We start from the raw sequence: 24605 nt of genomic DNA, 5'->3' as shown, positions 1-24605 counted from the left end.
AATGCTTGTCAGTCCCAACTACCATAAGCTTCAGTCTGCAGGTCCTGCTTAGCATCAGATCTGCGTGTGACTAGGTTAGCGGGCACGAGATCTGGAGGTCATGGGTTTGATTCCTGGATACACGTTGTGTTCGAAAATAATTTCATCAGGTTGGTAGAACATATTAGGATATTGGAGTTTTCTTTTTTCACAACCGGTAAATCCTCACCTGCTGACTTACAGTGGCGAAAAGTAGTACTCTAGTCAGAAGCTCTGAAGAAGGTGTCTGACAGACACCGAAACGTCAGCAGGTTGAGGATTTACTGGCTGTGAAGAAAACTCCAATATCCTAGACGTTGTGTCCCGGGGAAAGGCACTTTACATTTACATGTACATGAACATGACTTTGTTCACTCCACTCAGGAATACAATCATGTAAAAATTGCTACCTGACTTTGGTTAGGGAGGTAAAATTTGCCATAGATACAGTGGATAACAGTCCACTGCCCTACGGCATCAAAACGGCCATGGGACTACCCGGTAACGGTAAGTTAAGAGTGCAAATAAGAATGCCAACATTAAATCCCTACAATGTACATGTGGGGATATACTTTCCAAAAATGACAAGAGAACACCATAGTTTAAAGAAATTATTTATCTTTATTGTATTCATATATTGTAAATGTACATATTAAGTTGTTTAAGTAGCATGCAATGTCTCTCTGGTTTTGATTCCTGTTATTTATAATGAATACACTACAATAATGATTCATATAGAAAAAGAACATACAAAAATACTTTTGTTGTTGATAACGTACCTCTAGACACTGATTGTTCTTGATACTATTGACTTTTATTTCATTGGTTTCTAAATACATTTGTCTAACGATCGGGTCCTATATCGAGACATGGAAGACCCAAAATCCTTGCAATATAATCCTTCTATTCTCTGTATGAAGGCACAATATGATGTTACACACAAGGACGTCTAATTTCAATTGTAGCTACACGATTGAAACAGTACCCCAGTACTTGCTGTAGCTATCATTTACATACATGTATGTCTGAATATTAAAACAACAAAAATAGAAGTGTAGATTAAAAAGTGTGAGTCACTGTTGCAGCCCATGGGCGAACACACACATTCAAGATAATCAAGTATCTAAACTGTACCCACTAAAGACTGCCTGCAGTTTTTGCACATGTGGAGCTAAACAAAGGAGCTAAGCACAAGTGTGAATTGGCAACATCTCTATGATTCCTATACATAACATAATGTCGTAAGGGGCAATATCATATTGATATATTCTTGCAATGATTATCATGCATTAAGGTATGATAAAATTCTTAACATAAGTGGCATGCAAATGAGGTATGCTGGCATGAGACAACTTTTCACATAAGGACTGTGCTCTGTACAAGCACCAGAAACATTGGTATGAGACCCTCTTTCAGCTACAGACATTACTTCTAAAGGCCACATTAATTCTGTATGTTGGATCAAAGGTGGAAAGTTAACCATGGTGACAAAATTCAGCTGTACTTTACTTGTGGTGGGTATGTACATGTATAACATACAAGAGTTAATTTGTTTCACTACATGTGTTTTTATATGCTGTAACTGCCACTTTTTTTCTCAAATGACTGTCATCAATCAATTTGGGCTAATTACGTAGTGATCTGTTGTCATAATTGCCATGAAATCAGCATGACTGAGTACTAAAATCCATTTGGCATCAGTCCAGTATGGACCACTTCATGCCTGACTAGTCTTCAAAAGGCAATTCAAACTTTTGAACCAGATTGTCAGGAGATAGATATTAGCCTCCACCAGGCATTCCTACGGGGGTACGGATCATAGAATTCGGCAAAAGGGAGAATAATTGGCCAGGAGAGTCAGTCCATGGGAAGGTTAACATTTCCCCCTCTTCCCCTGGCCAATGAAACCCTATGGCAGCTAAACTGGCAAAATTATTCTCCCTATAGCCATTATAGTAGTTAGTCTGGTAGGGACAAGATAAATATATGTTTGATACCTTAATTCATAGGATTTCCACATTTCAACATAAGTATCTTAAACATAAACCATGTAGTGTAATAGCTTAATACTGCTGTAACTTAATTACAGGGGTAATATCCATATCAAGCTAAAAGTGTAATGTAGTAGATTTCCAATGTGACAGCTACATGTACATTGTGTGTACTACAGTAGTACAGTGGAAGACTTTTTAAAAAGAAAACCTGTTTGGTGCCCCTCCAAATAACATAAACATGTTTTCAGCTCCTGGAAGCACACTGATCAATGTTTTTCATAATGTGCAAAATGATTGATCATTTATTCCAATCAATAACACATTAACTCCAAGAATTAAAAATCAATGAGGCCAAATGTTTGATTTACTGTATGTCCACATATGTTCACTGGTCCGAGAAAAGTTTTGCCTTCATGGATACACTCAACAGTTCTAGCCTCTGTTGCAGACTCCTTCTGGCTGTTTTCTTCTTCAAGTTACCGTTTTCTTATATGCCAGGAAGGACCAGCAATAAGAAAAAAAATGTAATAGTAAAACTCAGTAACTTGAAAAAGAAAACAGCCGGAAGGAGTCTGCAACGGAGGCTATAACAGTTCCTTCCAGACAGAAACAATACACCTGCCTCAAAGATGCTTGGCTGCAAAAGTAAGTTGTAAAACCCCACATGGAGTACATATTGAGAAACACAGTTATGTTTTTGATTCAAGGTCAGAGCACCAATCAAGTCTTTGTTCGTTGCATTCCCACATTTTTCCATTATTACCAGTCTTCATGCAACACAAAGCAATTCTTGCCTCCATTAAAAGAACAACTGTTAAGATTTAGTAGCAACGTAGAACTCCACCATTTTTTATGCTTATCTTACATCATTCACTAGTTCATCCTGTGTCTTTTATGCATCACCTCTTCCAAACACTTTCAACCATCAGTCTAGGACCAAGTTTGTTCATTCAAACAAGCCTGCAGGGACATATTAACCTGCTAGGGGGCATGCTTGAACAGCACAGTCTGCGACCATTACAAATGCACATCACAGATTGTCTATGAAACGAATGCTGTGGGAAAATCATGGTAAAAGAACAGTTAAAATGCACTATGCAGCTAGGTTAACTGTGATTGTTCAAGCTTAATAAAACTCTCTTTTACAAGTGAGAATATATTATGTAGATTTCCTTATGCCTTCCTTGTAATATGTATAAACACTGACTGGTATACCGGTAAGGTTTCCGGAATATGTTCTTCTGGGTGTAGAGCATACAAAATGTCATTCGTACTATTAAGTACTGCACTAGCCTAGAACTACCTGTTTTGACAACTTACTGGCTCTTTGTGTCTAAGGACATTGGGAAGGGCCCTACAACTATTTCAGGTGAGAATAAAATACCACATTAGGTGTAAACTGTCCTTTGCTATCTTTTTGTTACCTTTGCTATGTAGATGCCAGAAAATATTGCTTATGAATATTACATTCTTTTGCTTGGACTTGTGTGTTCAGTTCACAGAAACCCCATTCCTCGTACATGTATGACGGTATTCCGTCTACCATTGAGAATGTAAAAACAGATGTTAGATGGAGGATGTACAGAACGGAGCTACTGACGCTTTACCCAAATTTTCCTACACTTTCCAGCACAAAAAATAGATATCTCCATGACCGTTCATTCAGCAAATGCAGGCATTAGAAATTCTTGAACCAAGACATCTGGTTACTTTTCAGCACCAACTGCTTACAATACCTCCTTCTAAACTCATTGTCCTTCCAGGGACACCTGTGAAATTCTCGTCATCTTTCCAAGTTTCCAGCACTTCTGTAACTATAAGACCCTTGCCATCACTCCCTTTATCAAACAACAACACAAACCCATGTTTACATGTATGTGTGCAACCAACCCAAGACAGCTGCAGTGTTCTAAAAATGTGTTCTAGAAATGAGGACACCCCCAATCAATGCTCCTATGTTCTACAGATCTAGAGTTAGTTTTGAGCTCTATATATGTTGGCACCCCTAGGCCTCAAGGGGTTGAGCTGCAGCGTTTTGGAAGACTTTGTTTATGCTGGTATACTTCCCCCTCCCCCAGAGCTGTAGCTGTTCTGTGGTTGAGTTGTGGATGTTGGTCTGTCTCGGCCTTTCCTCTGTTCAAGTTTATGATGTTCAGTTGTAATTGTATTCTAGACTGTTTTGGAAGAGTGGTTAAGTTGTGGATGTTAGTTTGCCTCCCCCCTCCCTCAGTCCAAGTTTATGGTGTTCTCTAGAGTGTTTTGGAAGAGTTGTGGTTGAGTTGCGGGTGTGTGTACGCCTCCTCGCCCCACTCCAGGTTGGCCTGGGACATGTTCTGGGCCAGCGGGTTGCGACTGATGACCAGCTCGATCTTGTCGCCCGAAGCTGCGATCAGAGGCACGGCCAGGCAGCAGTCGAAATCCCGGGTCCTGCTGTTGTTCACCTATAGTTCAATGGAGATATACTGGGTAGTAAAATGAATTTGATTTCATTTGTTTTTGGTCTGTCTGTCTGTCTGTCTGCCTGTCTCTCTATCTGTCTGTTTGTGTTTCCGGATATTTTGGCCTACACATCATGGATAGATTGTAATGATATTTGGTACAGTGTTGGAGGCAAAACTCGTGTTTTCCTTACAATGATCTTCTTTTTGCCTGCAATTTCAAAACTCATGGCCCTCTTTGCAAATCCAGGCACTACAAACATCTTGACTGAGCCTTTAGAGGCTGTTTCTCCAGTGCCCACTTTTTGGTTTGTTTAATGTTATGACTACCTTTTATATGTTTTCCATTAGTACATGGCAACTTGAGGGTGAAGATTAGGTACATGTATGAGAACTATTTGCAAACAAAGATTAGACCTAAAACATTCCAAAGATTTCTTTTGTTGTAGAATTTGATTCCATAAATGAAATTCAGGAGCATATGAGAAGGTTTCAAATCAAAGAGATGGTGTAAAATGAAAAGGGGATGAAAAAGGAAAAAAATTCCAAATCATTTCCTCCTGTTTCAGAGAAAGAACCCTAAAGAGTGACTGAGTGCACATGTATTGTCTTTCCAGGGCCTCACTGTAAAGTATGGCCTGTTATCTGTGCAGCCACCCTGACTAAAGAATATAGAAATTCATAAAAAGTAGATAAAAAATACCTGTAGTATCCTGTCATACGGCCTGATGACCCCGCTGAGGTCAGCCGGCCCCCCCGGCCTGATGTTGTTGATGTACACGCCCTTCTCCACCAAACCATCCGACACACTGAACCCGAAATCTCCGTAGTCATCGTCCTTGAACAGAGTCACCTGAAAAGGACAAATGAAATGAACTTACAGTGAATTTGAAAGCAATCATTCCTGCATTAAAAAAAACGGTGCAAGGGCCTAGTGGGCAGAGTGTTCGCCTTGCACACTGTAGGTCATGAGTTTGATCCCTGGCCGGGTCCTACCAAAGACTTGAAAAATGGTACATACTGCTTGCTCTGCTTAGCACTCAGCATTTGGGAAAGAGTATGGAAGTTTTAACTTCCATACTACCAGTGGACTAGCCCCCTGCTGTAGTGATTGGACAAAGTTGTGTGGCCCAAGGGCTACTGAAACTGAGATGGGCGCCGCCCTATGCACCATCTGTGCGGGAAGGAACTTTGACTTTGATTCCTGCATAGCTTTGATATTTCAAACTTCTCAATGCTGTAAATGTAAATATGCATTCAAAGACACATGTAGTCCTGAAGTAAGAGTAAGGCAGTCATTCTCAGCTGAGTTGAAGCATGATGCTTTTCCATCAGTAACTAGAAGTGGTGGGATGCAGCTTTTCAACTTCAACTTCGATAACCCCCAAATAACCCCCCGAGGGGCAAAGTAGGGGGGATGAGGAACCAGGCTAAGGCGGGCAGGCCTCCAGGCTTTTCTACAGTTTGCATTTTCAGCCAAGCACACCAGGTAAGCCCTACTCTTCTCAATAAGTGTGTTAGTTTCTTGTAATACTACATATCTTCAGTCAAGGATTTTCACCACAATCACTGACATGCTCATGAAATCTGACACATTACTGAATTTTCTAAATCACACAAGTTGTTTAGAGTTTTAGCTATCATAACGTCATTCGTACCTTCTGAATCTCAATAGGTGTGGGTGAGAAGATGAGACTCATCTGATCCTGGATCTTCTTGCTGGAGGGGAGGGTGGGGGTCTGGCCCCTGTTGGACCCCGGGAGGGTCATGCTGTGGCTGTCGCTGTAGCTGATGACGGACTGGTTTGGCCTGGGGCGGCAGTTCAGCGTGTGCGCGTGGTTACTGCTGGGGCCGATGGTCTGCTCAATCTGACGCATCAGTTCGGAGTGACCGCAGGTTTCCAGGTCCTCAAGTGCCTAGATGGAGAGGGAGAGTGACGCTGGGATTTAGCTCCGACTTTTTGACCTGGATTGTACTTAAACTTTGTCTTAACTTGTCAACCACAAGATGTCCGACACTAAAGTATAAAATGTAGTAAGCTACAGCCAAACCTGTACAAGTGACCACCTCTACCATCTGGTCAATGTGACCACTTTCTGGTGGTCCCTTGGATTATTTTCCCACTGACAGAATCGTTACAAATTCTGTCTATAGTGACCACCAGTCCCATAGACCAGATTTTATCAGTACCCTGATGAGTGGTCTTTTGGGGCAATTTTAACTGTTTTGTAATATTGCTCGCTAAGAAGGGAGGATGGCTCACAAAAATGCCATCTACATCCACATTAAAGACAATTTCTTTTTTTATAATCTAGTTTAGCCGCTTTCATACCTACATGTATTGTGTACCCTGTTCTTTTATCTATGTTATTTGCAATTAGCCTTCGGGCAGGAATTGGCAATAAACTTATTATTATCCAGTAAAGGTCACATGAGAGCATTAGAACTACACAATGTACATGTATGGAAATTAAAGACTATACCATAGACTATTGCAAAAGCACCATGCTTCATCTGAAGTATTACGGTTTGAGTTTGTAAACAATCCATGCCTATCCCAGGCATTGGCAACACATGTATACAATGTAGTTCAGTTACAGAAAAAATTCTGACCAAAGCAAAGCGACAGCTTTAGCCCTATACAGTTATCAGCATAAGTATGCATCATGCAAAAACGACAAAACCACACCGCACAATGACACACATGCAACAAGATGCAGTTCTAACCCATTCAATGTACAAGTCACACCACACAACGACACACATCCAAGCAGTCAATAGAGTTTAGTAGTAAACAAGGGAACTGTACCTGTACCAGACCATACTCGTCCAGCTGTGGATTGTCCAGGATGTCACTGCTGCTCTTGTAGCTGTGGGATTGGGCGTCCCACTCGTCGTGCAGCCTCTCCCCCATCCTCCTGTCCCCCTTGGTAGAGTCCCTCCTCTGGGTGTGCCTTTCTGTCATGTGATTGGTCTGGTTGTCGTGGTGGTGCACCTGGGCGGTCACAACCATTCCTGAATGGGGGTGCTGCGAGTTTCCCTCAGGGTTGCCTACATACACAACAGAAAATGAACAGGAAACGTTTAAACTTTAAAACATTAACCTATCTTAACCCATCTATCATAAACTTTGTGAAGAATACAAGAGCCAAAACAAATGGTAGAGATAGATATACAAGTAGATATACATGTAGATGGAAATCCGTTACTATGCACATGTAGACCTAGTTGACACCATCAACTACATCAACTACATGTACAATGTAAATATGTATCCAACCCACACTAGACAGGGAACAATAGACACTAATGATGTTATACCCGAAACTACAGATGGTAAATTACTGTAAAAGGGGAGATGTTCGCAGTGGTTTTAAGTTCGCTGGGTTTTACTGTAAAAGGAGAAATGTTTGCGGCAGTTTTAATTTCACTGTGAAGAGGCCACTGTGAAAAACACAAACATAAAACCATTGTAAACATTTCACCTTTTACAAGTGTCAAATGCTTTACCTGGTTCCAAGGCTGAGCCATCCCATGATTCCACTGCACTATCCACACTGGGGACTGGGGTATGTTGAAGGGGCACCCTCTTCGTCTGGCTCTCTTCCTTTCCAATGCTGTCATTCTGCAGACATCAATCAATCAATCAATGTAGACATGGCAGACTCACATCATTCATGACTGTTGAATAACTCACATGTAACGTCAACTCAATAATTCCGCCTGGTGTCTAATACCGGGTCATTAAAAATACCCGGCAGTGAACGCCAGAAATCTACTAATGCAGCATCAGTAATCCCAGAGATGTGCACACTTCAGATATCTACATTGTAAGTGTTCAAGACATTATTGAGATGGCCTTGATAACAACTTTTTTAAACAGTCTAAGGGTACCCGGCAGAGAGTTGATGTCATATCATATAGCTTCAAATGGCAGTCAGTGTTAGGGTTAGATATGAATGGCTTAGGTGTGACAAATCATTTGGTGTGTTAGAGCCAGCCGCCACTGCGTGCCTGCCAAGCTGGGGTGTTATGCAGAATAACAAATTCAGATTCAGACCCTAAAAACTAGCAATGGAGGGGCAGGAAACTTTGACATTTGGAAACTTTAACTTTCTAATAATCTTAAATCTCAAGAGACATAGATCTACCTACATTGTACATGTACAAATGTACCAGGTCTATTCTAGAGTAGAAATAATCTTAATCACTGGATTCTTACCTCCTGATCTGACTTGGGTCCATCTACCACAAACTTATCTGCAATGTAAAATGAGACCATTGAATTCAAATACTCTGAAGAAAGAACACAAACATTGGATGCACAAATTGTATAAGTAAACACACAAAACAATGTTGTACATCCTACAAACAGATCACAACATAACATTAGGAATCAGTAGAGGTCAGATTCTTGCATTTCTCGTTAAATGACTAACTACACAGAAGCATTCCTACTTGTATTAAAAGTGTTCATGAAACCCCACAAAACACAGCATTTTTCTCAATGTCTCTAGCAAGGATAGTGTCATTCAATGGACATAACCGTCAACACCAAATATGCCATCACAGGTATGGTCAACATTTAATTAATCTAATTACCTGGCGTCAACAAGTATGCTTTCTTAGTGGTTAATACCATCAGAACGGTGTTTATTTGATGTCAACAGTTATGTTCATTGAATGATACTATCCTTGTTAGAGATGCTAAGAAAATGTTGTAAGTTGATGTCATGAACACTTTGAGGAAGGTCACCCAGCACTAATGTTTGGATGTCTGCAAAATTACTGTGGCCATTTTCTAAAAAAAAAAACTGATGCAGTTAAAGTAGTTCTGATTGTCATGTCTGATTTTGTCCTTTCTACACATTCCTAAGTCACATGCAGGCATTCTGTTGGTGGAAGCTTGACAGAGAGGCAAGTTTCAGTGCTGCACAGTGGCAAGTTAGAGTTGGAAGCAACCTACAGCTTTTATGTACACTTCCACGTTACCATGTATCTTCCTGAGAGTCCAGGGGGGGACTACAGGTCTGAGGAACAACAAAAAGGAGTCACTGAGAAACCCTTATAGATCCTCTGCACTAAACAAGGTATAAGGCATGGGTCTAATATGTCTAACGTTAAATCGGAGAGCACTGACTTCATGAGGGCCCAACAAATAGTTCCGAAGGATACTTCAGAGTATTTTCTGTCAAATTTTCCAATGTAAGGCAAATGATCTATTGATGGTTCTGTATTAAAAACTGGGTCAGGTTAAGATTGCCTTGCTCCTTTTTCTGTTAGTCAACAAACGGTTGTATGCCTCTATGTTATCTGTAACTTTCTTCTGATGCATGGTTTCCATGTGAAATACCGGTACAACATGTGCTACTCATACACGTACCCTAACAACGTAAACCGATATGAAGCACACATTCAATTTGGCATTCACAAGCAGATTATTTGCTAACAGCATTCACAAGCAGATTATTTGCTAACAGGACATTTTCCGTTGATAAGTTAGACAAGCTTTTTTAATTCCTTTCCATTTGAAATGAATTGTGATAATGAAATATGAATATCACTGACAGCACTGAAACTAAGAAATGAATTCAAAATGAATCATGAACCAACAATATAGTATAACGTCACCCCACAAAACATTTAACATTACTGTTTCTCAATGCTAGATGCCTGACTTGGAACAAATTCAGCTTCCTGTCTTGGGAATCTTCCACTTGAAAACTTCAAAGGGGTGATGATAGGTTAAAAATCATTCAAAACATGGGTAGAGGACAACTCAAATGTAAGAGAAAGGGGGACAAAAGTGTTAGGAACACCACCAGGTCCTCATGTTTTCAAATGGATATAGGCCTCAATGCCGGATGGTCTGTGACAGAGACTGTAGAAAACTAGTATAAGGTCTCATTCATGTATTACTCCAAGTGGATACCCTTAAGAATGCAGACCCAAAACATGTAAGTCTATGGGGAGAAAAAACTTATGAATGAGACCTTAACCCAGGTACAGTCAGGTAGCCAGCAAAGAGAGGGAGCGGACATGTTCTGAGTTACCTAGCGATGTCTGCCTACCCTCCTGTCTGCTGATTTTCAGAGTAACGGTGTCTCCAGCCGACTGGAGAAGCTGGATGGCCTCACTCAGGCGTTTCCCTCGCAATGACTGGCTGTTAATAGCCAGGATACGGTCTCCTACATGGATGGCTCCAGTCCTAAAAGATCACCAGAACAATCATTATAGTACTTTTTTTTCAAATTTTAACATAATAAGGATATCCACTCAATAGTTATATTTACAAGTTTAACTGTAATTGGGTAGACTTGACATTCAACAGCATTCACACAACAATATAATCTAAATTTGACGTTTCCCACTCAATGACTGGCTGTTAATGCTGTTGATATTCTTGCCTCCTATGATGTTGGTATTAATCAAAATAAGGATGTTAAAAAAATAAGTAAATAAAAAATCAGCCTCTACCTTTGCGCCAATCCTCCATCTGTCAGCCCAGACACTGTGACAGGGTCGAACGGCTCTTCTGTGCCTAAGTAACAAAATGGTATAGCCAATATCAGCATCACTGCACGTAAATTACCTACATACATATAATTTGCCACAGACTGTACAGTTGCAAGTTTCATGCCTGACAGCATCAGTAGGAGACTAACACTTTTCTTCCTACATTTAGTAAGTCGTTGCATCAATTTCTACTTTAGAAACATGTACAGGTGAAAAACAAGACGCCAAACTTAATGCTTTGGTGAATGTCAACAACCAAAAATGCAAAACATGTCTCTACTGACATGTTATCATTCCCTCTACTGTGGGGCCACTCATGTATCCAATATTGCAAAAGAAATAGTGTATGCAAGCAGAGAGTCATAAGCTTACCTGAAATAGTGATGCCCAACGGTCCACCGTGTCTGACCAGCTCCACTGAGTAGCAGATCGCTCCACTCACATCATGCTCCTCTGGAGGGACACGAAGATTCAATGGTATCAATTATAGTACAAGTAAAAGCTCTTAATAGTGAATATCCTATACACGTGTAACAGAAATAAGTACTGGGCAAGGTTTGCACATGATTCAGTTACTACATGTACTACTGGGCTTTTTATGTGACTGTGTCAGCCTGAAGTGAACCTTTGCTAAACATTTTCTTCAAGATCAAGCTTTTCCTTCAGTGTGCCTTTAAGTTCATGACTTTCCATGACTTTGAGACAGACACTACATGTATCATTCTTCTTGTGCTGCTTCTTCTTTCCATGACATTGTATCTTTTGCTGATGTTCGACAAGATTTTTTAGAATTTTCAGAATAAGCATTCCCATTATCACTTGAAAAAAATTGATAAAACAGCATAGGAAAGCCAATAGCAAAAGGCAGCTCTGGTGGCTGAATAGAGCAATTTTGAGTGTAAATAAAGGCAAAAACAAAATGGCAAGCTTTGATTAGAAATCAGTTTCAGCCAAAATGATGAAGCGGATGTCCAAGGCCCAGAGATGCTCAGCAGAGGGAGGAATAGTTCTATCCTACCTGGTTCTGCACTACAGAAGGACACTGCAGTTGCCATGCAGCATGGGGACAAACAACTCAAGTCAATTAACCAGGACAGACAATGCTTTACATGTACACATAAACATCACTACTCTCTCCAGCACCTGCCGTCTGTCCCTGGGCGGCATTTAGCTGTTGGGATGGACAAAAAATTTGAACCATCCTTTACCCCTTAACTTGAAACTTCAAGATAATTTCATGACGTCATCAGCAGTGCCACAAAACGTCCAGACAGTTAAGAGGACGCGATTTGAAATTTGACCCTCAAAATGTTTCAAATAGTGTTTCAGAGAATCAAGAAGTTCAAAATTTAAAGGGGGAGCATGCCCCAGTACCCCCTAGATTACTCTTTCAGTGCTGGTTCTGTAAAATTGATAAGATGGACAAAAAATCTAGAGCTGAAGAAAGCCCTGCATACAATGTACTTGTAAACATCAGTATTGGAACCGCCACAAGTGTTAAAACTGGATGCCTAGTTTGGCACCGTCTGTTGTTTAGTCTAGGAATAATCCATAGAGTTTGTTGTGAATGATATTTGAGAAAGTAAAATGCACTTTGCCTTTCCTGCTGAAAAGGGGGTTAAGAGCTTTACAAGAGCTGAGATCCTCCATTTACCTACTTTTTCAGAACTACAGGCCTTCAGTGTTTATATGACCTTAATTCAAAACAGGTGATGTACCATTCCTAGTTTGAGAGTAGCGATGAATCATGACATGTTTAGATGAAGCTTTTCAGTAAAACTGATGTGTTACTCCGAAAGGCAGATATACTGGCTATACAGTTAGAGTTGATTTTGAGAGTGCATAAGTTGGTCTATTAAACAATGAGATATATTTATGCACGCTAAAAACAGAATTTGAAGAAAAAAAGGTAAAGCTTCTTTCTGTATTTCCACAGTTTTTCTTTTATATATCTAACTTAACATCGTATGCCCCCTTGGAAAACACAGTAAATTTCAAGTACATGCAGTATGAAACATACATACATTGTGTATGAAAATGCGACAACTGATACCTGAGTACAGCTCATCTTTGCGTATCCTGAGCTTCACTATTTCATCACACTGTGCCAGGATCTGTGCTGCGTCCTCCATGGAGCAGTTATCCAGGCGGATGTTGTCGATGGCCAGGAGTTTGTCTCCAGGAGCCAGAGTACCGGTCCTGAACAACACAACCAGTCAAAACATCAGGATTACATAGGATTGTGTAATTTCACAGTTATTTTCCAACAACAAGAAGGGGTCCATCCCAATGTAAGTAGATTAAACCTATCAGTAAGGTCTTACGCAGCTTGTTCCTACAGTACACAACTGGCCTAAAGGTGATTTACTAGATACATGCAGAACAAAGAAAAGGGCAATAGGATTAAACAAAAAAGAAACACTAAGAGTAAGAGAGAGCCATCTCTAGCCAAGGGTCTCCCGCATAGGGTTGACATTCTTGCAATCTACAGTCATGTAGCAACATTTAGAAAGAATACTACTAGAGTAGCCCCAAATACACTTTTTCCTCTAAAGGAGAAGGCCTTTATCAACATAAAACGTATAGAGATCACAAAAATATAAAGAACATTTGAGTGACCCTGCTAGCTACTTACCTGTGTGCCACACTTCCCTTCTTGATGTCAGAGATGAGAAGTGGTTCTCCCTGTTTCCTGGTGCTGGGAGCTGAGAAAACAAAAAGTACAGCTTCCATCAGTTAGGGGCTTAAAAGAGGTTACAGGTCCTTACATGTACATTTACTGTCTTGCTTAATGTATATGTATGGCAAACAAATGTCTTACCTAAAAATTTGAAGAACACTTCCATATTAAAAAAAACACTCTTTAAAAAACTAAAACTGCAATAATCTCAATGCTGTAAGTATCATTTCAATGAATTTCCCTTTAAAAATTAATCTTACACAACGCATATGTTAGTCATTTAAAGGACTCATTACTTTCATACCCCTTGTGTGTAAGGTCTGCAATTAAAATAGCTGAGGATGAACTTACAATTGATGGTGATCCCCAGACCACCTGCTCTCTTGGGAAGCTTGATATTAAACGTTCCACTGCTGGGCACCACAGATTCTAATAGTACAAAAGGAATATCCTTCAAACAGTTGTATTCGCTTGTCAATGATAAAGTTTACTCCACAAGATGGAATCTGATCATGACATACAAAGTATATTGTGTTCTATTCATTGAAGAATACAGAATAAACAGCGTGTTTCAGAAAAAAATTCTCTCACTGCTGCTCAACCATGTCAGGGCCCCAGCAGCAGTATAATCAAATACAGTAACTAGATATTACTACAGTATTACTGCAAAAAATCATTGAATAAGCCAAGCTGCATATTCACGAAAATCAAGTTGATGTCTCAGAAGTTCCCGAATTCTGTATCCTATCATTTCATGGAAAGTGTAGCTGCAGTACTAGCAATCATTTTTTTCTATTTTTCACCTTTTTTTACATCCATTACTCAATCTAAAGATATAGTTCAGCTTACCAGCTACATCAAACTCCACTTCCAGGACACACTTGAGTCCCGACTCCCTCAGGAGCTGGTTAGCCTCCTCCAGGGTCAGCTCCTCTGTGGACATCCCATTGATGGACAGCACCCGATCGCCTACCTGCAGGATCCCCGTCCTGAGGGAGTAAACAAGAAACATTTTTACATTAAAACATCTGGACATGCATAGATCAGCCTTATTATAATAATATAAAACACAGGTATGTATGAACCAATGCTGATACCCATAAAATACTAGCTTAAGCACATTGATCATCAGTCTGCATTAGTGAAAGCAAAGTTTGTCTTGAAGCTTCTTCTAAATACATGTACAATGTATGTCTTTCTCAAGCAAAATACACATGAAACAGGTAATGGATCTCTGTTCATGATTCTGTGTATTGCCTATTGGTTAAAGTTACCGACATGCCTTTCAGCTAATTCATCCTATTCAATTGCTTTGAAATTCCTCAACACAAGACATGGTTTGAAATACATGTACAAACACTGTGACTGTGCATGAAAACAATTTTAACATTGTGCTGTGATGTCCACATCAACAAAGTTAGTAAACACAAATCCTGTATTTTTTAGTACCTCCACCAAAGCTAATAATTCTCAACAAATGTAGTCTAGATCTTGTCCTTAACATATCTGTATCGCTACAATGTACATACCTGTCAGCAGGTCCATCAGGATCGATGAAGCCGATGACGGGAGGTGACGTTAGCGTCTCTGTAGCGAAGACTCCGCCCTGCAGGCTGAACCCCAGGCCGGAGGGGTCGGGGTGGACCTGAACTTCCACAATCTCACCTCGTACAACCTGCTGGGGAGCATGGCTCGACGACACAGACACTGGGGGAAAAACACAGGAGAGGTTATGCTATAGGGTTTAATGACAATAAAGGAGTAGCATAAAATGTGTTTAGAATATCTTCTCTCATTTTCAAATCTATCAACACACATATCCATGTATTAAATCAGTTAAACTACATTTATCATTTATACTTACAAGTATACAACTTTTACAACCAGAGGTTGTTTCTACAACTACCTGAGCTGCAGAATACAGTGGATCATCATCATACAGCTTTTGCACATTACATGTACATATTACAGACAACTCAATCTCAGCAATGCAACTGGATAAGATACAGAGATTTTGAGTGACATCCATCTTCAGCGACACTAGAATTAACTGAAGTAATCTCCAAATCTTATCCAGTTGCAGAGATTGTCTGCATTATCTGTAAATATTGTTTTCCTAGAGGTCTTATCTTCATCAACGTACATGTAGTACTTACATTGTATGTCATTGTTGACTTACCAAACTCTCTCAGTTCCCAAACATCCTACAGCCCGCTTCTTATATGTTATAGAAAAAAATAAATCCCTCCTTACTTGCGGACGAGTTGAGCCTGTTCCTCCTGGGGGGTCTCCTGTTGCTCCTGCGAGCGAGCGACGCGCGGCTGATCGTGCCGGTGTGGATGCTGGACACGCTGGGGGAGGTGGGCGAGTCCATCGGGTAGGCGATCGGCAAGGCTGGAATGGCACCGGCAGTGGCTAAGTTTGTGAGTGAGCTGTACATGTACAGTAGTACTCAAAATTGAAAATTTCATCTTTATCAGAGTTGAAACAAGACAATATACTTGTAGAAGCCCAGATAGCACAGCTGTACAAAATGCTTTATGGCAGATGAGAAGGTAAACATTTGATTGGCAAGGTTGAAATGGCACCAACAGTGGCTAAGTTTGTGAGTAAGCTGTATAGTGGTACTTAAAATTGAAAATTTCGTTTCATCAAAGTTGCAACATACGATACTTAAGCTAGTGGAAGCCCAGAAAGCACAGCTTTTTGGCAGAAGAGATGGTAGATATTTGACTGGCAAGGCTGAGATGGCAACGACAGTGTTTAAATTTGTGAGCGAATGGGACTCAAAGTTTAAAAAAGAAAATTAGTTTCATCAGAGTTGCAACAAGACAACACTTGTGTAAGCTCAGGCAGCACAGCTGATTTGGGGGCACCATAGCTGTACAACAAGCTTTTTGTCAGATGATATGGCAAACATTTCATGTCACACCATTGTCAATAATCATAATATCAACCGTCTTTGAAAAATCAATAAGCTGTAGATTATTCTGATGTCAGATAAGCCCTGTGCGTGATCTTTGTGACAGCCTTGTGAAAGCTCATACAGTTCAGAGAAACTTGTGCATGTAATAGGAGAAAACGACAAAAGATGAAAAAGAGCAAAGAATAAAAAATGTTTTGTTTCATAAAACACTTCCTCATTGGGGTGAGCAGTGCAGGTGTAGCCAGCATTTGTGAGTGAGGTCAGCCTTACACAGGGCCAAAGCGAAACAATGACACAGTCTTTACCGTCACTAAGCATAGATTCACTGTTCGACCTTTGCTTGAAAGACGTGTCTAGAGTGGAACTGGACGAGGAAGAGGTAGTGGTAGTACCCGATTTGGAAGTTGATGTCCGCGGCTTTCGTTTCTTGGGAGGGAGGGCGGGAGGAGTGTCCACGATACGAGGGATTTGGGACACATTGACATAGACATGGTGGGAGGCTGCAGCACAGGAAAGAAAGAAGGAAAGAAAGAAAGCAGAAGAAAGAGCAAAACAGGTAACAATCAGAAGGCAATACACATAAAACAAGAAGCACTTGTATAGAGCTAGAATGCCCAGTCATTGCTGGAGACACAACAGTGAAGAGGGTAGAATCAACCTTTCAGGTGCGTGGCAAAGAAAGCAATACTATGGAGAGATGCGTATGCAGCAATGAATGAATGAATGAAAAAAAGAAGAACAGCAGCACTAAAAAGAATGTACAGTATAAAGATGATTACAGACAATTACATAATAAATGTGCAAACACAATGAGCGTAAGAAACACTTGATAGCAGGAATGCACTGTTTGTTCAATCATAATAAGTTCAACATAATTTCAGACATCTTCAATTTTGGTATCATGGCACAGCATCCAAAATGTACACAGCATCCCAAATTAATGATTGTGACATCACTCATTAACATGTATGCTTTAGAGTCTTAAGAGAGAACATGTATGCTTTAGAGCCCTAAGAGAACCAACTAAAATATATCTCTTTTCTTCTCCAACAAATGAAGAGGAGCATCTCTGGAATTCGTGTAGATACTGCGTGGATAATTGACATATACAATGTAGCCCAGTCCTTACCTGCCGAGTGGTGATGGGCACTCTCCCTCCAACTCCCCTCACCCCTCGTCTGTGCTTGGAGACTGGCAGATGTGGGCTGAACCTCCACTCGACAACCTGAAGTTAAGGAACATAATACTATAATCAATACTAGAATCTGTACCCGTGTTCTGCTGTTTCATTTGTGCCGTTGGGCAAATGACAGCGCTGAGATGGTATGTGTGCTGTTGCTCATCTTTTTGCTCATATACATGTGCATTGCTGGAATTTTCGTCAGCTAAGGAGATGGTTCTTCCCCATGAAACTCATTATGAATGAAAGTTCTTCACCATGAAACTCATTAATATGAATGTAATTTCCTAGCGTTTAAAAATTTCCCGTTGGGAAAATGACAGCACTGAGACGGTATGTGTGCTGTTGCTCATTTTCTTGCTCATATATATGTGCATTACTGGAATTTTCGTCAGCTAAGGAGATGGTTCTAGCCCTTTTCTTCTATTATTATGTTTAGCCATAAGTATGGCTAAACATATTGTTTTCTCTCGTGTTTCTTCTTCTTCTTCTTCTTCTTCTCCTGTCAAATTTTCAAATCGATTCATCTCTGTCATTTTTTGACCAAATGACCTGAAATTTGGTACAGAGGTAATGTAGGCAAAAACCAATGTGCGTTCTTTTCCTCCCTTTGATATTGACCTTGAAAGTGATTTTATTGAGGTTTTTAGGCTATTTTTAGCATATCTTGGCCTCCTGCGCCCTGGTATTTCAACCGAATGACCTGAAATTTGCTGTATATGTGGCTTGAACAAATATTTTAAGGACTACATTCCCATTTTTGGCATACATATATTCAAAACGATTTATTTTGGGCTTTCTTGACAATCTTTGCCACTTCTGTCACTTTCAATACTACATATGACCTACAGGTCATTGACCCCTAGTGCCTTGCACCTGGCCAAGCTTGAAGTTTGCTTACGAGGAGGAAAGACCGGACATAAACATTTAACGTGATTATCGGGAAAACACCATGTTCCCTTAAACTCGGTGGTTAAATTGCAGTTTAGGAAATTTTATAACAGAAAACAAGTTAAATCAATGATTTTGTGAATGTTTATTCTAGCATTAGTTATTCCAGATATTTTCAAACTCCAAATTCTTCAACACAACACGGGAGATCGTTTCTCCTCAGACTGGCGCGACACTCCTGTCAAAATTGATTGATGATCTCTCTCTGCCGCCGACTTCATACATGATCAAAGGCGGGTGGTAGGCGGTGCGCGCGAAGTGTTGCACAAGGAATTCTCACGCTGAGGGGTACATGAAATAATGCTACAAAATAGACCTCTATGAATCGGGCTACATTCAGCAATGGTAGACGGATTCGGGGCATGCCGCGCAAAACACATTGTCTCACTGGGGACAGGCGTTTTGGTCCCGAACGTTGTCGCAGCGGTGCGTCGCCGCTACGCGATCGAAAGCACGCCGCTGTCTGTCTCGGACCAACACGCGTCTCCCGTGATGTGTAGCGTCCACCACCAGGCCTTCCTACATGTCCTACGTACGGGCGTATGGATCGTAGAATTCGGCAAAAAAAGGAATGATTAGGCCAGTAGAGTCAGTCCCCGGTAAGGTCAATGATTCGCCCCTTTGCGCTAGCTTGTAACGTTAAATGAATGTACCCTCTGGTGGCCAAACTTCACTGACAAACTTTCTCCCTATTATCATCATGAGCTTGCGTTAGTCTGCTACTAGTGACTATTATGTGCCGGGAATGTTTATCTATCGCACGCCTTGGAAGGAAGTTCAACCATGATAAATGGTCGGCCGTTGCGAAAATTTGGAATCCCATGCTGTTGATTTTCGTGATTGAATCTGTAAGAAAATATATTTTCATGTCGTTCATGTTTTTGGGACGGACGCCGGGACGGGGTGAATTTTTTCTACCATTTTCGTCCCGTTAGTAATGCAAATCGAATCGTGTTGCACAAGAGGCAAAACACTAAAAACGTGGGTCTTGTGGAGTGTTTTGGAGCGGGAAAATGCCGGATATTAGCGGTGCCGAACAGTGTACATCGTCGCGCGCGGGTGACGCTCCGTCAAAACAAATCCGCTGGTGGTCTAGCGCGGCCACCGAAAATAGGCAGAAACACACAGGAGGACTTAGCACCTTCGTTTATGAGGGCAATTGTGAAAATCTTTTGTTACAAATTGTTCGAACATTGAAACATTTGGATAGATGGTTTGAAACTGTTCTAAATAAAGAGATTTTTGTGTAGTTACGTTCGAAATGTTTCCAACGTATGTGAAATAAGTTCAAACATGTTATAAGTTTCAATTCTAATTGTTTGAACACTTTAGAACTATTGTGACTTAGACATTCTTTTAATCAAAATAGTTCAAACATATTACAAATATTATATTAAAACCCTCTCGGTGACTTTAAATTGACTCAAATATGTTGTTTTTGGTCATTTCCTTCGTCTCCTGTCAAATCTGCATATGTATACTATGGAAAACTTCATTCTTCCCTGGGGTTGATCTTTTTTAATTCAATTTTGAACTGGGTTGATTATGCGCAAGAGTGTAATTTTCAGCGGATATTTTTCGACTGGTTTACATGGAAATGGCACGGGATATCCCATTCTTGCAAGGGGAGGATTCTTAAATTATTTCTTTCAATTTTGAGCTGGATGGTTATGAAAAAGTCCATTTTTTAGCAGAAGTGTATTTGTTAATCAATTAGTGGATATGGTTGTGGACTGGTCCATATTGTGTTGAGGTGCTACTGGAAGACTCAATTTTGGACTGGGGTGATTAATTTTTTTAGTGCAAGTATTTTAGAATGGTCCATTGTTATTTTGGGAGAGTCCATTTTTTGCATGGCGAGGAGTATGGCTAAACATGCTGTATTTGCTCGCAAATGTTGCCTTTCTAGTTCTAGTTATATTTCACTCCCCATAACATAGGTATGGGTAGTGTGAAATATATTGTTTTTTCTCAGGTTTCTTCTCCTCCTTCTCCTGTCATTTCAGTTAAATCGATTCACCTTCATCATTTTTGGGCCAAATGACCTGAAATTTGGCAATGAGGTAAAGAAGGCAAATAAATACCCCCAAAAACAGACATCAAAAACATTTTTATAGAGGTCTTTTTTGGCCATTTTTAGGCAAAAATTATATTTTTGGCTCAGGGCACAGGAGCCCAAATGACCTGAAATTTGGTACAAGGGTGCCTTGAACATGTCCCCACAGGAATTGAATAACGTTTTTGGTATACATCACTTCAAAATGCCTCATTTTGGGGACTTTTGGGCCCAATATCTCATTGTTCCGAAAAAAAACCTTACCATTACTGATGACGGCTTCGTTGCTGGCGCCTGCGTACTTCATGTGGCTGAGCGGCAGGATCTCCAGCTTGACCTCTGCCCCCGTACTGGCCAGCAGCTGCACAGCCTCGGGCAGAGTCAGATGTTCCGTGCTGGTGCCGTCTATGGATAACAACTGGTCGCCCGCGTGTAACGCACCACACCTGGAGCAGGGGAGTAGGATTATAGAACGTTCAATATAAATGAGGAATATCCATTTTTGATCCAAAGACAAGGAGCTTTCATCCTAACGTGGGGAAAATATGCTGTATTTGTTTTTGGACTGGATTGCAGAAAGTTATAATGTTACTTGGCATCTAAGTTTCAAGAATCAACCTCTAAGTCATCAAGTCGTATTTGAGGTGAGCTTGTCTCTCGCCATTCACAACACTCTCACTACATTGCAATTACAATATACAACAGCAGAAATAGGGAGTAAAACAAAGGTTGTCTCCTGACCTGTCTGCTATGCTCGCGGCCTTGATCTCCTTGATGATGAGTGCCTCCCTGTTCTTGACCACTGCCATACCAGGGGTGATGCCCAGACTGGCACCAGGAGCCTTCGTCACTTCTACCAGCAAAGGACCCTTGGCATTCTGTACTGCCTCTGTAAGATGGAATTTTATATGTATCAAAAACTGTCTTTTCTGAGGTGCTAATGTGATATGATAACAAAAAAAGATAACTTTATTGCGCAACAATTGTACAAGGTACAAAGCATGGCTGGTACATAAATACAGTTCTATATATATCTACAATGTAAGGGCTAATCTACCTAATATAAGGGTGTATGGTATGTTTTTTTTGGTGTGTTTTTTAATGATAAAAAAAAAAAATTATGATAACAGCAACATGATACTAATATAATAACAATCATGATGTATAATATGATGCATCAATATCAAATTCTGTTATTGTTGGTGTTTTATCAGCTTTTTTCAGTGGCTGATCACAAATGAATATGATTTATCGCAACATCGTAAAATTGGATATACTACACAGCATCTGCAGAAAGCTTACAGTAACAAATTTGCTTCAATGGTAATCTGACTTTCTGCTTAGTTCTACTGCATAAAATCTTCCCCATGGAATGTAACATTCACTGTCTGGCGACAGCTGGCAAAAAGAAAGTATCTCTCTTCATTTCCTCTAACTTGAATATACCGGTATAGAAACATGCTTTTATGTATTTACAGCTCTGAACCAGCTGGTTTCAAAGTATACAAAATACATACAGGAATGAATTTTCATGTTGTCAGGTTTAGTTCTAAATATAGTAATTCCAATACTACCTGCTGCAGATGAATCCAGAGGCATGAAAAAATAAAACAGTTTGTGCAAAACTTTCACAAAGTTCATACCTCTTCATACAACGTCTTAATGTATTGAAATCTTAGACAGTCTGTTTGGTTTGCTACACCTCGTAAAAAACCACTTAGGTTCCGCAGTCTATCCCACGGTTTAATTTTCCCATGGGAAGCCTTTGGGACAATCAAAAATGCCCACTGCCCACAGCAAATACTAAAGTTGCACACATCTGCTTAGACCAGAAAAATGGCCAAGTGGGTTTTGGCCTTGCAGTTAGTAGGTTGTGAGTATGATTCCCGGTCGAGTCATACCAAAGACTTTAAAAAACACACATATTGCTTTTTCTGCTCAGCACTCAGCATCTGGGAAATAGTATGATAGTTAAAAGCACACCACTACCAGTGGACTACCTATGCACCATGTGGGAAGGGCTTTATTGGCTATGGTACCCTATGCACCATGTGGGAAGGGCTTTATGGGCTATGGTACCCTATGCACCATGTGGGAAGGGCTTTATGGGCTATGGTACCCTATGCACCATGTGGGAAGGGCTTTATGGGCTATGGTTCCCTATGCACCATGTGGGAAGGGCTTTAAGGGCTGTGGTACCCTATGCACCATGTGGGAAGGGCTTTAAGGGCTATGGTACCCTATGCACCATGTGGGAAGGGCTTTAAGGGCTGTGGTACCCTATGCACCATGTGGGAAGGGCTTTAAGGGCTATGGTACCCTATGCACCATGTGGGAAGGGCTTTAAGGGCTATGGTACCCTATGCACCATGTGGGAAGGGCTTTAAGGGCTATGGTACCCTATGCACCATGTGGGAAGGGCTTTAAGGGCTATGGTACCCTATGCACCATGTGGGAAGGGCTTTAAGGGCTATGGTTCCCTATGCACCATGTGGGAAGGGCTTTAAGGGCTATGGTACCCTATGCACCATGTGGGAAGGGCTTTATGGGCTATGGTTCCCTATGCACCATGTGGGAAGGGCTTTAAGGGCTATGGTACCCTATGCACCATGTGGGAAGGGCTTTAAGGGCTATGGTACCCTATGCACCATGTGGGAAGGGCTTTAAGCGCTATGGTACTCTATGCACCATGTGGGAAGGGCTTTAAGCGCTATGGTACTCTATGCACCATGTGGGAAGGGCTTTAAGGGCTATGGTACCCTATGCACCATGTGGGAAGGGCTTTAATTCTAACACATCTGCTAGCCCCAAACTTTGCAGTTGGACTTGAACGCTTACACAAGAAAATTGGCTGAGCAGTCATGCCTAGAAATCGTTAAATTACATCAAATTTCTGCCATCAGGTCAGACAGTCTGGCAATGCTGCAATTTTCTGCTTGTTTAACTGTCGGCTGCTATATCTCACATCAATACGCAGGGAGATAATTCAATCTCATGCATGTATGCATCTTATTTCAGAGCTGGCAAATCCAGATGTAAAGGTTTTATGATCAAATGAGTCCTATACATGTAAAGTCAAACCTCTACAAGTGACCACCTCTACATATCCTTAAGGACCACCTGGTCATTGATACATGTACAAAGTCAAACCTGTGCACGTGACCAGCTCTAAATAAGGACCACTTTTTGGCGTCCCTTAGATAATCTTTCCCATTGACACAAGCATTAAGAATCCATAGTGATTACCTCTCCACACAGACCAGATTGTGTAAGTTTTTACTGTATGTTCAATGTATGTGCTTGTACGTTTCTGTATAAGTTGTAAATTGATATCATGAATCATACAAGCATTGTTCAAAATCAACATGATACAGTACCACACTTGTACCGCCTGCTGGTTCATTTGAATTCGATTCATTTAAATTCGATTGAATTCAAATGAATTCTGCTGGTTCATTTGAATAACGATTGATTGAATGATTAATAGATTGACTGAAGTATCCTACCCATGATTGACACATCGTATTCCACCAGAAGGCTGGCCTGCGTCCCACACTGCTTCAGCGCTGCCACTGCCTCCGCGTGCGTGGCCCCTGATAAGCTGATGTTGTCAATAGCCAACAGTCGATCTCCCACCGCCAACGTACCTTCCCTGGGGGGACACAAGGACGGCATGCATGATTTTTTTGTGCAGAAGAGAGATGTCCAGACTATCTATGCATGATGTATATTTTGTACAAAATGACTGGTGAACGTACATGTACCGACTACTTAGTATCTTATACCAGCTCAGAGCAGAAAAAGAAATAGTCATGCCTTCAAGTACCAGAGTTATCAACCCTAGGT

The 24605-nt window shown here is 40.7% G+C and overlaps 1 protein-coding gene across 5 annotated transcripts in view; it reads right to left on the bottom strand.

Annotated features, from left to right (window-relative positions):
- Positions 1 to 619: 619 nt before the first annotated feature.
- Positions 620 to 24605, bottom strand: part of LOC136434791 (glutamate receptor-interacting protein 1-like) — a 90349-nt gene continuing 66363 nt past the window's right edge. For 2 of the 5 annotated variants that reach the window (XM_066427846.1, XM_066427848.1), the window contains exons 8-27: positions 24266 to 24411; positions 21501 to 21648; positions 21024 to 21205; positions 17702 to 17797; positions 15900 to 16040; positions 15176 to 15353; positions 14496 to 14635; positions 13998 to 14075; positions 13602 to 13671; positions 13020 to 13165; positions 11985 to 12008; positions 11339 to 11419; positions 10928 to 10991; positions 10504 to 10658; positions 8673 to 8710; positions 7961 to 8075; positions 7260 to 7501; positions 6109 to 6366; positions 5154 to 5303; positions 620 to 4453 (exon numbers count right to left, since the gene is read on the bottom strand). In XM_066427846.1, coding sequence (XP_066283943.1) covers positions 4262 to 4453; positions 5154 to 5303; positions 6109 to 6366; positions 7260 to 7501; positions 7961 to 8075; positions 8673 to 8710; positions 10504 to 10658; positions 10928 to 10991; positions 11339 to 11419; positions 11985 to 12008; positions 13020 to 13165; positions 13602 to 13671; positions 13998 to 14075; positions 14496 to 14635; positions 15176 to 15353; positions 15900 to 16040; positions 17702 to 17797; positions 21024 to 21205; positions 21501 to 21648; positions 24266 to 24411 — 2644 coding nt within the window. In that variant the 3' untranslated portion in view covers positions 620 to 4261. The remainder of the gene's footprint in view (positions 4454 to 5153; positions 5304 to 6108; positions 6367 to 7259; positions 7502 to 7960; positions 8076 to 8672; positions 8711 to 10503; positions 10659 to 10927; positions 10992 to 11338; positions 11420 to 11984; positions 12009 to 13019; positions 13166 to 13601; positions 13672 to 13997; positions 14076 to 14495; positions 14636 to 15175; positions 15354 to 15899; positions 16041 to 17701; positions 17798 to 21023; positions 21206 to 21500; positions 21649 to 24265; positions 24412 to 24605) is intronic. The other 3 variants (XM_066427847.1, XM_066427850.1, XM_066427851.1) reach the window with 3 other exon arrangements.

This window comes from Branchiostoma lanceolatum, chromosome 5, assembly GCF_035083965.1.
Source record: "Branchiostoma lanceolatum isolate klBraLanc5 chromosome 5, klBraLanc5.hap2, whole genome shotgun sequence".
Lineage (NCBI taxonomy): Eukaryota > Metazoa > Chordata > Leptocardii > Amphioxiformes > Branchiostomatidae > Branchiostoma > Branchiostoma lanceolatum.
This window is presented reverse-complemented; position numbering and strand designations above follow the sequence as displayed.